Source organism: Vigna unguiculata, chromosome 1, assembly GCF_037176805.1.
Source record: "Vigna unguiculata cultivar grain cowpea cultivar isolate G323 ecotype 2 chromosome 1, ASM3717680v1, whole genome shotgun sequence".
Taxonomy (NCBI): Eukaryota; Viridiplantae; Streptophyta; class Magnoliopsida; order Fabales; family Fabaceae; genus Vigna; species Vigna unguiculata.
In genome coordinates, this window is record NC_140792.1 from 6484611 (window position 1) to 6502117 (window position 17507).

General features: G+C 32.3%; 2 protein-coding genes across 2 annotated transcripts; one reads left to right on the plus strand and one right to left on the minus strand.

Moving 5' to 3' along the window:
• Nucleotides 1-3582: 3582 nt before the first annotated feature.
• Nucleotides 3583-8557, plus strand: LOC114177971 (GTP 3',8-cyclase-like). Its single transcript, XM_028063602.2, has 7 exons — nucleotides 3583-3739; nucleotides 4377-4997; nucleotides 5192-5359; nucleotides 5458-5649; nucleotides 6948-7016; nucleotides 7959-8043; nucleotides 8154-8557. The coding sequence occupies exons 1-6, from the start codon at nucleotides 3674-3676 to the stop codon at nucleotides 8040-8042; spliced, it is 1200 nt and encodes a 399-aa protein (XP_027919403.2). The 5' UTR covers nucleotides 3583-3673; the 3' UTR covers nucleotide 8043; nucleotides 8154-8557.
• A 7140-nt stretch (nucleotides 8558-15697) lies between these two features.
• Nucleotides 15698-16464, minus strand: LOC114163225 (VQ motif-containing protein 17-like). The gene has a single exon (XM_028047407.2). The coding sequence runs from the start codon at nucleotides 16337-16339 to the stop codon at nucleotides 15881-15883; it is 459 nt and encodes a 152-aa protein (XP_027903208.1). The 5' UTR covers nucleotides 16340-16464; the 3' UTR covers nucleotides 15698-15880.
• Nucleotides 16465-17507: the final 1043 nt, after the last annotated feature.

Here is a 17507-nt window from a genome sequence, read left to right on the forward strand (position 1 = left end):
TATTCTTATCACGCCCCAAATTTCACAAGTTTTCAATTCGATTTGGTTAATTAATAATCTTGTTACACTTCCTACTAGTCCAAATCTGCCCAAAATCCAGAAAAAAAACATCAAAATCAAGCCTCATGGCTCGCGTCGCCTGGCAGTTCAATCAATACCGCCAAGCCCTTCATAAAAAAAAACCAGAATTGGGTTGAATTCTGGCGGTCCCGTTCGTGCTGCCAGGCAGTTTCCCTTCGCAACCCAAAAATGCAGTTGAAATGGTATGAGTCGCCTGGCGGAAATTCATCACCCGCCAGGCGGTTTCTGGAAAAATTCCAGAAACACGATTCTCAAGCAATGCAAGGGATAAATCATACATAATGAGTTATAAATCATGCAATTATTCATAGAACTACAATTAAACGCAGTATAACTCCCCTAACTTGGTTCCCTTGGCTTAAATTTTGGAATTGTTGTGAATTCTCTCTTGATCCTCAATGATCTCCCTTTGGCTTCCTCTCCCAATTCAGCTTCAAAGCTTCACTCCAACCTTACTACTCTCAAAATTCGTGTTTTGTTTTCTGAGTACACTCACAACTTGCCAAAACCCTTCTTCTTACCTCACATTGGCCTTTTAAAGGTGCCTTAAAGCTAGATAATTACCAAAAACGAATTTAAGGTTTAATGACAATGTTTATTATCATTCATTGATTCTTTATGGTCTGTTTTTCAGCCTCCCTTGGCTGCCCATGCATCTAGGGTTTCCCTTAACCCCTCAAATTCAAGCCAAAACCCAAAATAGCAAAAATAAAAATAAAGTTCAATTTGGGTTCTCGAAGGGTTCAACCCATAACCATACAAATGCCAAATCAATGTTCAATCATTTAACCAATTCATGTTTCGTGATGACTAATATAATTAAATGATTATATCATTTCATACTCATGCTCAACATATATTTAAAAATAAAAACAAATAAGTAACACACAATTGGCATACATAGGACCAAGTCCTTTCACACAATTAAAGTACTCTCAACCACTAGAGCTAGTACTTTTCCACATCATAGCAATCCGCATTAAATGCCTTAAAGGCTCATACTACCCGCATTTATTAAATAATTATTTAATTAATTATTTAAATTTCTGGGGTCTTACATAGCAAAACCAACATTCTTCACAACACCACCACCATGGGAATAACACCGGACCCTGCCCTAGTAGCCTTTGATAGAGAACCGGCCTCCATTGTCATAACACCAAGATGCAACAATCGCCAACCATGTACCACTGTCGCACAAGCCACGAAATGTCATCACTATATAGGACTTCTACTGCACCATGCATGAGCCACTACACCACTCGTTAGACCAGATCGTGCTTCACGACAATAGTAACCACTAGACCTCCAAGCGCACTCCATGTAAGCTCGGATATGTAAGCTACACCACACGAACAATACCTATAACCGGTAGAACACTTCCTCTACGCACATGCCGCAAACCGCGACTCATACATATCAGATCTCCATCGTGCATCACTCATTGAGCCACACAAGCACCACCAACGACCTCTTTTGCTAATCCAAGAGCATACTCGCCATAAAACACGAACTCCACTATAGATCAACGTGACTCACAATCCTTGCGCCTCCACAAACCCAACTGCAAATTCACCATGCCAACATGACGTATATAATGATCTTTCCATCAATTTTTTCATTGCAACTTCAACAAATAAGAATGATTCTCCAACAATAAGGAATTAATTTTTTCTGATGTGGAGTATGGGTCTAAGCTGCAACCACAAAGCATACTAAGAAAAAATTCTACCAAACCATAGCCATGATACCACTTGTTGGAAAAAAAGCATTATCAATTAAGAACATTACTGTATTTATCCATGAGAATCACTTTACTAATAGAGAAATAAGATAAAAAAAATATTATACACAAATATAACATGGAAACCTAAAATTGGAGAAAAAACACAACCATTGTCTAATGACAACTAGAGAATAACACTATGTGAAAATTTGTACAACACATAGACTACTCTCTTATGCCTTTTGATTCCAAGTACACACACTCTCCAAAACAAGAATTTAACAAAACCTCACAATATTTTACTACAAGAGTATAAGAAAAGTCAAATACAAGCTTAAAATATCTTTAACTAAGACAAAGAACATCATGGACTTAAAGCCCATTGTATAACCACTAACACCCACTCCCTAATTTATATTAGGCGATGTGAGACTTCTCAAGACCAAGACATATTATTTTCATCGGTCTAACAAGTTCTATATACAAAGTTTGTAAAATATAACATAATAAAATTAAAGAAAAAGACATATTGTATTTGAAAAATTGAAATAGTAGCACAAAGACTTGTTAAATAAATGTGCATTGATAGTGATTTAGTAATTTTTAAAGTTAAAAATTAAACAAAATTATAATATAAAATTAAAACAAAGATTTGGAACTAAGGTTATATATAATGAAAAATTAAACAATTAAAATTATGACAAAAATATTTAATAACCAAAATTACGGATTTTTTTATAATATACCAAACAAAATAAAATAACAAAAATTCTCATCCGTTAAGTTTACCTTTATCAAAGCCAGTGGATGCGATTAACTTTCCCATCGTGGGGAGATATGATTAAAGCTTCGATCACCATTATAATTCATATATTTTCCTTAATTTGCAATCGTTATTTCAGATTTTTTTTTTCTCCCCTACAAGTTCACTAAATTCAAATACCTTTTTATAAATAATTTTTCAATTCACAATTCAATTTAAGCACTTGTAAAGAGTGAATGGGATAAGTCACAACAAGTTGAATCAGAAATAAGTTAATTCAATTCTTATTTTTTGATAAATTAAAAATTTTGTAACTTGATTTAACCCAACAATTAAATGGATTGACTTACTTAAAAAATATTTTTTAATTTATTTTATATATTTATTATATTATAATTAAAATAAATTTAATTTTTTAGATTAAATATATTTATAATTCTAAATTTAAATGTAAAACTAAAATTTCTCTATAGTGGTGAGTTCGATTCGAATTTGCGATAAGTTGGATTAATTTAGGAGTGTGAATACATTCTAACCTCTATTTACAACAACCTTTCAATAAATTTACATAATTACACAATTAATATTTTATGACAATAGTTAAATGAAAATCAATTCATAATTAATTTTCTATGATAATAGTTAATTGAAAAACTAATTCAAATAATTAAGTTTCAAAATCCAATTAAATCAACAATTACATCCTTAGTTGAAAACTACCATATACTTCCACATCTTAAAAAATCTGGAAAAGATAATCTGTGGTGGATATCTAAAACTGGAACCAACTAATCCCTTAGGAAAAAAAAAATGTTTGGGGTCATATGGCCCTTAAGAAAAATAATTTTTTAATAGTGTGGATAGAATATAATATATTACAATGGAGTCGGCACTTTGCACTTTCGGGTCTCTTTGACACAGTGTCTGTCACCTTACCCTTCAGAACAAACACGACAACATCTCAGAACTTCCTCTTACCTTGTATATATATATACATATGTTATGAGTCTTTGGTGTCCCAGACAAAAATTATTAAAAGAAGAGAAAAACTTTTCCAACCCCAACTCAATATTTTGTCCAAATTCATTGTTTCAGCGTCAACCATGAGGCGACACTTATCAAAATTCTTTCACTACCCAATTGGGTTTAACCTATCAAATTCCTTACCGGTGAGACCCCTCTCTCTCTCGGTTTGTTTTAGCTTATTCTTTTGGTGATGTAACTGGTCAATCAAGTGGGTTGTAATGGATTGAAAATTGACGTTTTGGAACACATCCATGAAGTTAACTGAATCGTTCATGCCATGTTAAATTTCGGGTATAAACTTATAATTTCCCTGTTCTATCAGGATCATGGAAAACCCCCTCATTGTACTTCAATTCAGTTTCTTTTTTATCGAATGCTCACTTCAATGATAAGTTATAGTGATACCCATTTACATGCAGATGAGAACTGTTATTTTATTTCTTGTCCTAAGAGTACTGGTTAGCCTGTGCTAGATTCATGCTTTGTGTGTTAATCTGGGGTGTGGTGGTACTAATATATGTGCAAATTCAGTAATAAACTTGTATTCCTCCTCTGGTTCTACCAACCTAGAAAATGCAAAAATCAATCACTTAGTTGTTCCATTTTAATATAAATTAAGTTTTTACCGTATGCGTACTTGAAGGATTAAATATTGATACCCAGATGATTATTTTTTGTTGTGTAAGAATTTATTAATCTGGGGTTTGGTGGAGTTTATATGTGTTCAAATTTTGTTTATGAAAATGTGGCTGGCATGTGACACTAATTTTCTTGAAGCAGTTGAAATGTGATGTGAGTTCGTTCTGTGCTGCCAATAGTATTCGTCAAGGTTTGTTCAGTGGACACTTGAATGAATGTGCCACAAGAGCTTTGGCCACTACATCTTATGCTTCGGTGTCTGAAGATCTGCCAAAGGATAATTCCGTCTCTGATATGTTGGTAGATTCATTTGGAAGGCTTCACACATACTTGAGAATATCTGTAACAGAGAGGTGCAATTTAAGGTGTCAGTATTGTATGCCAGCAGAAGGTGTGGAACTCACTCCTAGCCCTCAAATTTTGACAAAAACTGAGATTCTACGATTGGCAAATCTGTTTGTAAGCTCCGGGGTAACTAAAATACGTTTGACGGGTGGGGAACCAACTGTTAGAAAGGATATTGAAGACATATGTTTGGAATTATCAAACTTGAAGGGACTGAGAACATTGTCCATGACTACCAATGGTATTGCTTTAACGAGAAAACTTCCAAGGCTGAAAGATTGTGGGCTTACTTCCCTCAACATTAGTGTAGACACTTTGGTACCTGCAAAGTTTGAGTTTATGACCAGACGCAGAGGGCATGAAAAAGTTATGAATTCAATTAATGCTGCCATAGACCTTGGATTTAATCCAGTTAAGGTATTTCTTGGTTACATATCATTACTTTTTGCTAGTGTTTCTCATTGATCACCTTCCCATGAGCAGCTACCCTTTTGCTCAAATTCATTAAGTTAATCAAATGAATTTTTCAACAAGGGTGCATAACCTCAGGTAAATTTCATGTCACTGATGGATGAATTTTAAGGTATCTTTGATGTTTCTCTGCATTTCAGGTCAATTGTGTTGTAATGCGAGGATTCAATGATGATGAGATCTGTGATTTTGTTGAGCTGACCCGGGACAAGCCAATTGATGTTCGCTTTATAGAGTTCATGCCTTTTGATGGGAATGTTTGGAATGTCAAGAAACTTGTACCCTACTCAGAAATGTTGGATACAGTGGTAAGGTAGAATTCAGACTGGAGGCCTAACTTTTATACTACATTTTGTTGTTCTCTTATAGCAGATAGAGACCCTTTATAACCATCATTACCAAACAGATGAAACAGTTTCCAAGCTTAAAAAGAGATCAGGATCACCCTACAGATACGGCCAAAAATTTCACAATAGATGGGCATGAAGGTAGAGTTTCGTTTATCACATCAATGACTGAGCATTTCTGTGCTGGTTGCAATAGATTGCGGCTACTTGCTGATGGAAACTTCAAAGTCTGTTTATTTGGTCCTTCGGAGGTAAGTTATATTCAAATCATCAAAGCTCAGTGTACTATGCTTGTCCCCTAAACCTGGTGATGGTAATTGGGCTAAAATCTGTGATGTCACTTCTATTTGAATACTTAATGTTTTTGGTGAATCTGTAACGCTAAACTTGATGATAGTATATGAAGTCTAGATGCTTAGTACGACATGAGTACGTACAACTACAGGAATACGATGATCTTTTTGAAATTTAGGATATGCTATGTTTTGGATTCTTAGCAAAACATTATAGATGCATAATATCGGTGAAGAAAGAGAGAGTGGGGGTAATTTCTCATTAATTCATGATTATGATGATCGCAATTTAATTTAAAAAATTGATATGAATGGAGAAGTATCAGTATTTGACATGGGAACAAACACCTTGATGTTTCCATTTTGAGTATCAGGGCATCGTAGATCATATTAATTGCAGGCCTTCTAAATGTATGGGTAAATGAATTGGATAGTTTGGTGATGAGGGTGAAGGACTCGGGATTAAGAAATTGGTATTTAAGGCCTATAATTTTTTTGGCAAGTAAAATCAAGACTTTCTATGCAAACTTTTAGCAGTCTTGTTTTTTAAGGAGTGTGACTGATTTCTTGCAGTTAGCTACTTCAATGGCTGAGTATGGTTCTGGGAGTTGTTTACTTTTGGATTAGAACTTTGAAACTGTGATGTCTACTGTCAGTTCTGAATTCTTGATATGGTACATACTCGATAATGGGGAAAAGGGAAACTATCTGCCAACTCATAATAGAAAAACATAACTTCAAATATTTGTTTACAAAGATTGAAGTTCCCTGCAGAAAGTGGATTCCTGTAGTGAATCTTGATATTTGTCTATAAATGGAAGATTTGATACACATTAGGACATGGTCTTTGCGAACATTAAAATATGGCTCTACCTCATACAATATTTTGGATTGAACATGCACTGTCTTGCCCCTTCTTTCCATTGCACATGCTATTTCATTTGATATTCTATTTATTTGATTACTTGTAATTGATTTTTTAGGCGCACTAATATACTTTCATCATTATTTTGAATTCTTAACATTTCTGAAAATTTTCTTATCAATGAAACTGATAAACATTTTCCCTATTCAAGACATGCCGGTCATTATGGATGTTATCTCTACCATTTATGTTCAAGTTAAAGGTGCTTGATGTATGCATGGATGTTGACATCAGTCGGGACAATAAAACGTGTCATGGCATACATATAGCATCTTTAATGAGAGCTTCATTAAAAGATTTTTGTGATTTTCTTATATGGATTGTGTTTCAGGTTAGTTTAAGAGATCCTTTGAGATGTGGTGCAGAGGATCATGAACTTAGGGAGATAATAGGAGCAGCGGTATGCACTTCTTCTGATTATTATTGCTAAATCTCAATTGTGTTGTAATGATTTATAATGTTTTTATTTCTTTACCAGGATTTATCATCCTTTTAATATAATGATGCTGCTGCAATAGAATTTCACTCACTGCTATTTTAATTTAACATGGTAGTGAACCTTTATTAAAAAAGATATACTTTAGGAATAAGAGGAGCATAGCAAGAAGGGATAACACACCCCACAACCTAACTGAAAAGGAGTTAGTTAGAGATTATGTATATATGGAGAAAAAAGTGGGTGGGGGTGATAGAGTTAGGTGAAGTTTAGCCTCATTTGGCAATCGGTAGACCCTTATAATGTAACTATTCTTATAATGATGCATGGATATGATGCGTGTATCGGATATGGTACGTATCAGATATATCAATACACTTATTTTGAAAACAACAAGGTATGATACGTTATATATGCATATTGAAAAATTTTACAAAAACCTTAAAACATGATAAATATATATTGTTATTGTGTGAATCCAAATTAAAATCAAATATCTTAAAAACTGTCAAAATAAAAAGTTATAAATTATTTTTATCACAAAAAGTATTACAGGTTTATAGATTAGATACTTTATTGATAAATATCGGTAAAGTATCAGATATTGATACGTGTCAAACATGAATACATGACACAGATTGAGGTATCAGTGCATCATAACTTATCACCTTCAACCTCTAGACTAACGTGAGCATTTCCATTGAATAATATGTTACTGACTCACTTCTTTCCTATGATTTTCCATCTGTTTGCTCTTGTCCTAGTAAGCTCTTTGATTGCTTTTTAACAACATAGTCAACAGTGGATCATAGACTACTTGAAATTGTGTGTCCAACTTTAGTTAAGCAATATTATGAGTGGTCTTGTACTATCCTATTTCTTAATGTTATCTTTCCTTTGTTCTAGGTGAAGAAGAAGAAAGCTTCACATGCTGGCATGTTTGATATAGCAAAGACTGCAAATAGGCCCATGATACATATTGGTGGATAAGGTCTCTTCTTCTTCCTTTCTTTCATTTTTCCTATAAAGGTTATCCATTCAATCTCTAAAATATTTATTTTACAATTTACTGAGGCACATCATGATTTTTCTCTATTTCAGGTATCACAGTGATAAAGTTACTTACATAGCAGGCAACCAGAGTAGTCCTAGTGAGAAGTACCGTGAATTGAGTATTATCTGAGATCTTCATCGATACAATCTCACTACATGAAGGGTGATAGATTTTTCAACTATACCTAGCCACATATACTGTTAAATGTTGTGCCTTTGGATAGAACCCATTGTTGTTGTATTGAGTAATAATGCAAAATTGGGCTTAAATTTTCTGATCATGTGTAACTCTTTCTTCATTGGTTTATGACTTTTGGGTCGTGTGTTAATCTTTCTTCACAAGTTGTTTGTTTACCAGTCAACTTTAGTTTCAGCATGGCACTGTATTTATTTGTTTTGTTGTAGACATGACAATGAAATTTTGAAAAGGTTGGTTATGCCCTGTTACATCATTGAATTTGTACTATGTATGCAGTGAGGTTGTTGACCAGGTCTTCATAGTGCTGCTTCTCAGACTTCATATGGCATTCCCAATTTTCTTTCCTTAGTTTATACTCTTACCCGGAAATTGAAGGAACAACTCTAATCTAGATGTTATCAAGTTCTACGCTTGGGATCACTTCATGCTCCCTACCATTCATACAATGCTTTTGTCATTTAGACCCTTTCTAACATCTCAACTTTCTAGGAATGCAAAATGTATGGAAATTTAAGAGACCAAAGGTGTTAATTAGAGTTAAATATATGTCTAGATATATGTAATTTGAATTAGATTTTAGGAGTGTTTTATGTTTTAATTATTAGGTATTATTTAGTGGATAAAGAAAAATAAGTTAGGCTATTGTTTAGACTTAGAGAGTTAGATTGAGATATTACTAAATTTTTGTTACATTTGCTTTATGGATGAAATAATGTGAAATATTATACATTTTTTACCCATTTAAAATATATTTTCTAAACATTAAAAACCTAAAAACCAACAATAAGAGCTTTGTGATAGGTTTTTTTAGGGGAAGATTCACTAGGGAGGAATAACAATATTAAGATCTAAGCTCAATTCATATGGATTATTACCATCTTTAACCCACAACCTTAAGGTAATTTAAACTCACATTTGGATTCCCAAAAATTTATTTTTCAAGGATGAATCATTTCCACATTAATAATACAATTAACCAACATGTTAAGTCGATTACATAGATTGGATCATCGTGACATGAGAATAAAAGGAGGAATTTGTCTTTTTAGAACTTGTATAAGAGCTAAAATCATTTATTTTGACTTTTTGGCACTACATTGTAGGGTGAATTTTGAAAGATATGAAAAATCTCATTCATAGTCAAACATACGACTTTTCACAAAATTTTATATTTATCTATAATATTTAATACGAAATTCTATTTACTCACTTGAAATTGAGTATCCCACACTTGCTTAAACTTTTTGTTAAGAAGACTTTCAATACAATGACTATATTTATGGGTAACATCAAGGAGATATGAACTCAATCCACGTAATGGTTGATTAACACCACTTTCATCACAAAATCTTAAAATAATGAGTATGAGACTAAGTTGCTTAACTTTTTTATTTCTAGTTAATGTAAGACTTAAATTCAATGTAAGATTTAGATCCATAAATTCTCAACATTATGTTATAAATTGAGTCTATCCATATTTTTTAAATCCAAACATAAATCTAATATTGTTAGAATGAATATTGAAGGCTATCCATTTTAATTTTCAATTTCCACTGTTTTATGTAAATATTATCGCTTTTAGGTTGATAGATGGAAGAGTTTGTTGAAAGTGTGTTGTTCAAATCAAAATTCATAAAGAGAAGAAAAAAAAAATCAAAAAGCAAGAGTAACCTTGTTCATTGGAGTATCATTCATTTGTTAGATTAATATAATGACACTCAAGATACCCAATAAGATTTGTGATCTTTGAAGGACAAGTACAATAGAAGTGAAAAATAAAGAATAATTGCTTTGTTCCGTATAATAAGTATTCACATATTTCCATATCTAACAATAAGAAATTCACTTTAGTACAACAACTTTAATTCTAATAATTTTTGTTTAAACTTGATTTATAGTTAATATAATTAAACGCATATTTGATTTTTAGTAAATATCCGAATGTATATTTATTAAAGAAAATATTAAGGTTATTATGTAATTAATTTTGAAAAAACACTAAAAATCTTAAATTTCTAAAGTAAAAAGTAAAGCGTTCAAGACTCCATTCAAGACTAATTATATATTAACCTTAATTTTTGTCCTAACAAACATATATGAACAATTATTAAAAACTAAACAATTATTTAATTACGTTAATCATTAATAAAATTCAAATAAAACTAATTAAATTATATGTTTATTATACATTTGTAATTTTATTTTTCTTATCGTACTAACATTAAATTATGTCAATACTTATGATAATTAATTATTAATTATGTATCCAAAAATAAATGAACTAAATAATTATTAACTTAATTTAGTAGTTACTTATAAATTAGTTTAAATGGTATTTTAATTTAGTTTACAGTTTTATTCAATTATAATAATTCAATTAATTTAGATTGATGTAGATTGGACGTGACTATGTTCCATAGATCAATAGTTTTTTATTCTTACCCACATTTCAATTGGTTTCATTAAATTTCTGAAATGGTAACTTGAGTTAAATTTCTACCTATCACTGCCACTACCATCGGTTTATCCTACATTGACTTTTAACCATCAAAAGTCAAACTGTTATCATATTGAAAAAGTAAAAGAAAAGAAAGCTATATAGGTCAAAGTCACGTTTGCTTTCAGGGGTAATAATTTATATTATCTCAAATAAATAAATAAATAAATAAATAAATAAAAACTACAGAAACAATCGTGTTACGATTATTCCATTAATTAATTATTGTATAGCTATTATATAACGAGGTTAAACTAAATCTGCCTATTTTTCAATAGTAAAGAGTAATAGACTTTTTGTTAGGAATAGTCCAAGTATGAGTCAAAAGTTTCACATTAGATAGAATAGACAAAGTTAAACACTATATAAAAATAAAAGCCCATAACACTATTGCTTTAAAGTTTTGAGGTAAAAGTGGTGTCAAATGTCTTATATGTGTAAGACTAATGTCCTATATATATAGAACTACAATCTCTCAATGACTACAAACCATAAACTATATATATGAAAAAATATATAACCCAACAATGGTATCAAAGCCGATGGTTCGGAGTGACTGACCGCATAACCATAACCATAACAATAACAAAAATGGGTCATCGAAGTGACTGACTGCATAACCACAACCAAAAAGGAGTCACTCATACACCTGAAAGGAAATATATCATATGAAAAAAATAACAAAACAAGGGCTTGAGGGGAGATTGTTGGAAATAGTCCAAGTGTGAGTCAAAAGTTTTGTAAAATATAACCCAACACTTTTTGTTAGGGATTTGTGAACCGGTGAAAAACTGGTCGATTATATAACATGGTTTATATTTAACTATAAAAAATTAAATATTAACAAAAATGTACTGATATTTTTATGAGTCTTTTTATGTTTGATCATAAAAGAGTAAAAAATGAATGATCTTTTAAAATGTTTCATGCAACTTTTCTTTTTTATTGAAAATCTCTACATGTAACTTTTTTCTTTTAAGTGACAACCCTGAGTGTGATAAAGATTATTCATCTTTTGTGGGTGATTTACGTGGGGAGTGATTCTTCCATCGAGCTTAGTTGTCAAAACCTCTACTTTGTTCACATCGAAATCATGACTATTTTTTGAGAACTCAATAATGTCTCCCTTTATTGTTGAAGGATTTTTCGTGGTGGTTCTGATTGTTTTGTGGTGGTTGCTTTGATTACATTGGAGTATTTTTGGATCAAATGTCTTATTGAAGTATGTGCTCTATATCTCCGTGATTATTTTTGGAGATATTAATGCATAGTCTCCATTATGGTTCTCATTCATTTTACATGTTGTCATTTGCGTTTCATGTATGTAGAACAAAGTCATAGCTATTGACATGTTTTCGTATTTCAAGTTCTGCTAATCCAAAACAAATGATTATTTTCTTTAAAAACACAAAAAAATTACATTAGGTATTATACAGTCCAACGTAAATTTACATTATGGATTTTGTTCGACATAAATTTTGTCACCCACATAGACGCCATATTATTAACAAAAATAAAATGTAAAAAAAATATTAGATGTAAAAAACCTCTTATGTGCTAGACTACCACAAAAATAAGAGTTTTATGTATGATATTTTAAGGTCGAGCATAGTTGGCCTGGATTAAAGGTAAAGCCAAATTGGCCTCGATCAAAGTTGTAGTAGAGTTGACCTCAATTGAAGGTCGAGCCTAGCCAATCGTGATCAAAGGTTAAGTAGAGTTGTCCTAAGCTAGAGTTTGAACCATCCACCAAGACCGAAGGTTGAGATGAGTTGACCCTATCTAAAGGTCATGATAAGTCGACCTTGACTAGAGGTTGAGATGAGTCAACCTCGACCGAAGGTCAAAATTATTGACTCGAGCCGAAGTTTGATTTGAGTCTACTTGAATCAAGGGTTTATCAGAGTCATTCCGAGCCTAGGGTTGAATGTGTCAACATAGGTATAATAACTTCTTTTGCTTACAATCCAATAACTCTTGATAAGACAAATATCTCATTCTCTTGTAACATTACCCACTTCCTCCTTTTTCAACCCTAGGCACATTTACTCCTTTAATGCCCTTTGAATTATGAGTCAATCGCCATGCAAACATCGACTTAAATTTCATACTCGCTTGACCCAAACTCAAACAAATGTCATGACGACCCTGGCTTGACCTTATCTTGCTTCTAGATGACAAATTTAACTCCACGATTTTGGCCATGTTCATCATATGATCTCGAGTTAAAAGTGTTACCACATTCAAGCCTTGAGGACAAGCTCAAATCTCTTCCTTGAAACCATGGATGAAACAAGCAAAATGTTGCTCATCATGGAGTTTTGGGATGAGGCCTATTACCGAGCATTCAAATCGATGAAAATACCTCTACATGCTTCCAATTTGGCACAATTCTATTAAATACTCCAAGATTCTACCCTTCCCCAAACCACTGTAATGCTCTAGAAGCTTAGATTTCAACTAATTCCTTGTTAAATCCTCACAATTGTTAAATAAGGAGTTGAAAAAAATGGATTGTACCACCTTCCATGCATAATTGTTTGGTGTTGATCATTATGACATCACTAGTTTCTTGTACCTAAAAATATATCTCTTCTTATGTAATCCGACCAACATGGTCCTCATTGATGAACATTTTCCTAAGTTCTTAGACATCATATATTAATAAGCTTTGCTTGACTTTCAACAAGTTCGTTTGTACCTTTGCATTATCACATCATTGAGCTTCTAACTACCGTTGATTGATTGACTCCTGTTTGGTTTCATAAAGCATAGCTATTATCATCCTCACAAGCTTGCCTCCCACTTGTTTAACACACACTTCTATGATTTTTTGTATTTCTTTCTCTTCCATTGACAATGTTGACTGCCTTTTCTCTCTTTTCTTCCTTGGCGTTGGCATTCATCGTTAAAGATGAAAGATTTGACTAACTAGACTAGAAATCTTAGAAACTAAAATTATACTGGCAAAAAGAGAAACAACAAATATAACGACACTAGTGGATTGTATGTTATTTGTCATAAAAAGAAAACCACAAAAAGAGGAAACCTCCAAGTGTCCAGAACACAACTCTTCTAACAGAAAATTAGATCATCACCCTCTCTCCCCTTTGCCTCATGACTAAATAATGTAAATACTTTCCCATGCCTAATAACCTTTCCACTATGGCAACTTTCACTACAAGAAAAACTAATATTACCGACGGTCCAAATTCATTGGTAATTCGTGGGTAAAACTCTTATTGGTAAATTTTATCAACGGAAGATAAATTCTATCGGTAATTACCGATGAAAAAATCTATTAGAAAAAATCGTCGATAATTACCAACCAAAAAATATCAGTAAATTTGTCAGTAATTACTGATTGAAAAATTCATCGATAATTATTGACCGAAAATATGTCGGTAAAATAGTGCGAACTGGTTCATCTTCTTCCTCTTCCTCCTCTTACTCCTCCTCCTCCTCTTCCTCCTCCTCCTCCTCGTCCTCCACCTCCTCCTCGTCTTCTTCTTCTTCTTCTTCTTCTCTTTTCTGATGCGTGGACAAATTTTGCCGTCAATAATTGAAATTTGTATTACCGACGAATTTTTTAGTCAGTAGTTAAAATATTAAAATTCGTCGATACTTCGAATTTACTAATAGAAATACATTCGTCGGTAAAATTTCGTTGGTAATCCCAAAATTTTTTGTAGTGTCTATTTTGTAAGAATCTCTCCACTTACTCGAGCCATTTAAACTTGAAGATTTCCTTTCTTTCTTTTACGCACATATACCTTTCATACTTTAGGTGTCTCATGAACTAATGGTTTTTTAGCCCATAAACTTGTTGGACTCCAACAAAAATTATAGGGATCATGATTTTGGATTGGACTTCCATCTGTCTAAAAAAATCCAATCTAGTCAAGCCCATTTAGTTCCAATTAACATAAGTGGAAAGGGTGTTTTAGGTTAAGAGAGTGGGTAAAAGTCGCAACCTTTGGAAGTGAGAAAGTAGGGAAAACATTTGTTGGCACATTCAGAGAGCCACCTAATTACAATTACTGCTTCGTTCACCATTGGATTAAGTTGGAATTTCGACAGCATGTTTACATGATCAATTTCTTCATTTTGATCGTTGGAGTCATCAAGTGGAGGTCATTATAGTTAAAGAAATCAGTTTTGCACTATTGTTCTATTTTAGGTTTCTCTTCCTTGTCCAAATTTGAGAGCATTATTGTTTTGGTGTATTGGTTGGTTGTATACACTTATTTGTGTTTTTGATTTGACTCTCTTGTATTCATATTTAATCTTAGTGGAGTTGGATTGATTGGCTTGTACCCGTGAGATTTTACTTCTCACTTTGAGAGCTCCCATGTTAAAAATATGAGTATTCTCTTTTGTAATTATTGTTGCCAGTTTCTATTGTTGTTTTCCCTCATAGATCCTTGTATCAAAAAGTCTTTCTGGTAGGGTTTTCAGGGAAGCGTATAAAATGGTCATCACTAAGGTACTCGTGATTGAAAAAGTTTTTGTGCAGTGTACCAATGTGGAAGGAACTTGTCCTTAAAGGAACGATTGTTATGAATACAAGTGAATTTAAGTTTCACATTAAATGAATATGAGAAAGTTAAGCAGCATATAATTAGTTCGTATCTTACCGCTGTTGTATAGTAAATCTTCCTTTTATCACATGACAAACAAAATTATTACTCCAATATTGTCAAAGCTCGATTTATAATTTTGTTTCCAATGACCGATATAATTTAGTCAACAAAAGTGCATATATTCCTTATGGATCCACTGGGAATGATTCCAAGAAGGAAAAAACATGTCTAGAGAGAAAAAAAAACCTACACCAGGAAAAATTGTTTGTAGAAAATTGGTATGTGAAAGACCTGCCAGCTGAAAGAGATGAAATAAGACAACTAATATACACACAACAAAGTTTTATAGCAACTGATGTTAATGAATAACATCAACACACATGCACTAGATCAAAATATCAGAAACATTATGAAACATCAGTTCTTCAGCGACTCATTTTCATGATAATTCACACATCGTCAAGAAACACAAACAACAACATATTAAAACCTGTCTTTAACTATGATTCACCTCCGGCGCAGTGCTTAACTCATTCAGCAAAGAATCAAATTCTGAGAACCCATCAAGAAAACCACTGAACTTCTCGTTTAACTTCGATCTCCATAGACCATCTTTACCTTCTTCCTCTTCATGTTCATCCTTCACCCCTACCCCATTTTGCAGACTCAGAAACTCCTCTTCATCATGAACCATCAACGCCTCCTTCGGGTTTGAATCCATGGCATCTTTGGTTGGTGCAGTTTTGGACTTGCTTCCACCGCTCCCTTCTTCTGGTTTTCCGGTGAGTCTTTGAACTAACTCTCTGAAATTAGCAGCATCAATTTCAATTATTTTAGGAGCAAACACATGAACTATTCTAATCTCTGACTTCAACTTTGAGATCGCATGTGAATCTCTGTTGATTCTTAGCTTTGAGGATAGTGAGCTTGGAGAAGAAGTTTCTAGCTTTGTCATGTGTTCTTGGTAACACTGATAGAAAGTTGCAGTGTAGTGGTTGATTCTGAAGAGAGAAAAAAATAATAATAATGGAACTATATCCTGCAAGAAAACAAGGTGCAGATTCTCAAAGTTTACTTGAAGCTGTCTTTTGGCAACTGAGATTGGACATAACATCTAACCAAATTTATTGTCAATAAAATAATAAAGTGAGAAACACATTAATGGGACCTTCCTACTCACACATGTTATTTTCTTCTTCATTATTTAATGTTTCTGTGCATTGACATTAATGACAGTTATAACAAACAAATATGAGAGACATGTCCGAAGGTTATTTGGCCTAGTTACATTCAATTTAATCTTATTTTTTCCACATGTCAAAGACATCATTAGACGAAATTCAGCTTAGTTTGCTAATTTATGGCCACAAACCATTTAATAATACTTTATATTAATTTGGCTGTTACAGATATTCATTGAGAAATGCATCCGGTCCACACAGATGAAAAGTACTTCGTTCAGCAAATTACTTTTAAAATGACTCTTCCTATATTAGTAATGTTCTAATGACTTTTAGTGTATTAATAATATTCTAATATGAAATCGATTGAGATAACATTATTAAGATTGATAAAAATTATAAAAGGTACTTCAACTAATAAATTAGTTTTAAAAGTATTTTTTTATATATATTGTTGGTGTTTCAACGTCAGGAGTTAATAAAAACTATGAAAAGTATTTCAATCATTGACATTTTTTATACAAAATCTAAAACTCCTTTATAGTTTTATCTTTAAAAGTCGTTGTAGAAAGTAGAAGAAAAAATTTATTCAAATTATTTTTAATCTTGACTTGTAGCTTATAACTAATATGAAATATCATTTAGCTCAAGTAAATTAAGTATAGCTTGTTACATTTATCAATGCATTGTAGGAAAGTCTTTCTAGATTGGTTAAAAAAGATTTTCTATATTTATTCTAGAATTAGTATAGATATAGACAATATAGAAAGTTTAAACTTTTTATACCGATTCTAAATTCAACGTAGAAAATCTAATTGTAAATGAGAAATTTTATTTAAAGAGTTACTTTTCATACTCGTTAAGACGTCAATCGGTATAAAAAGTATTATTTATTATACTGGTTAAGGCACCAATCAGTATAAAAGTATCACATTTTATATT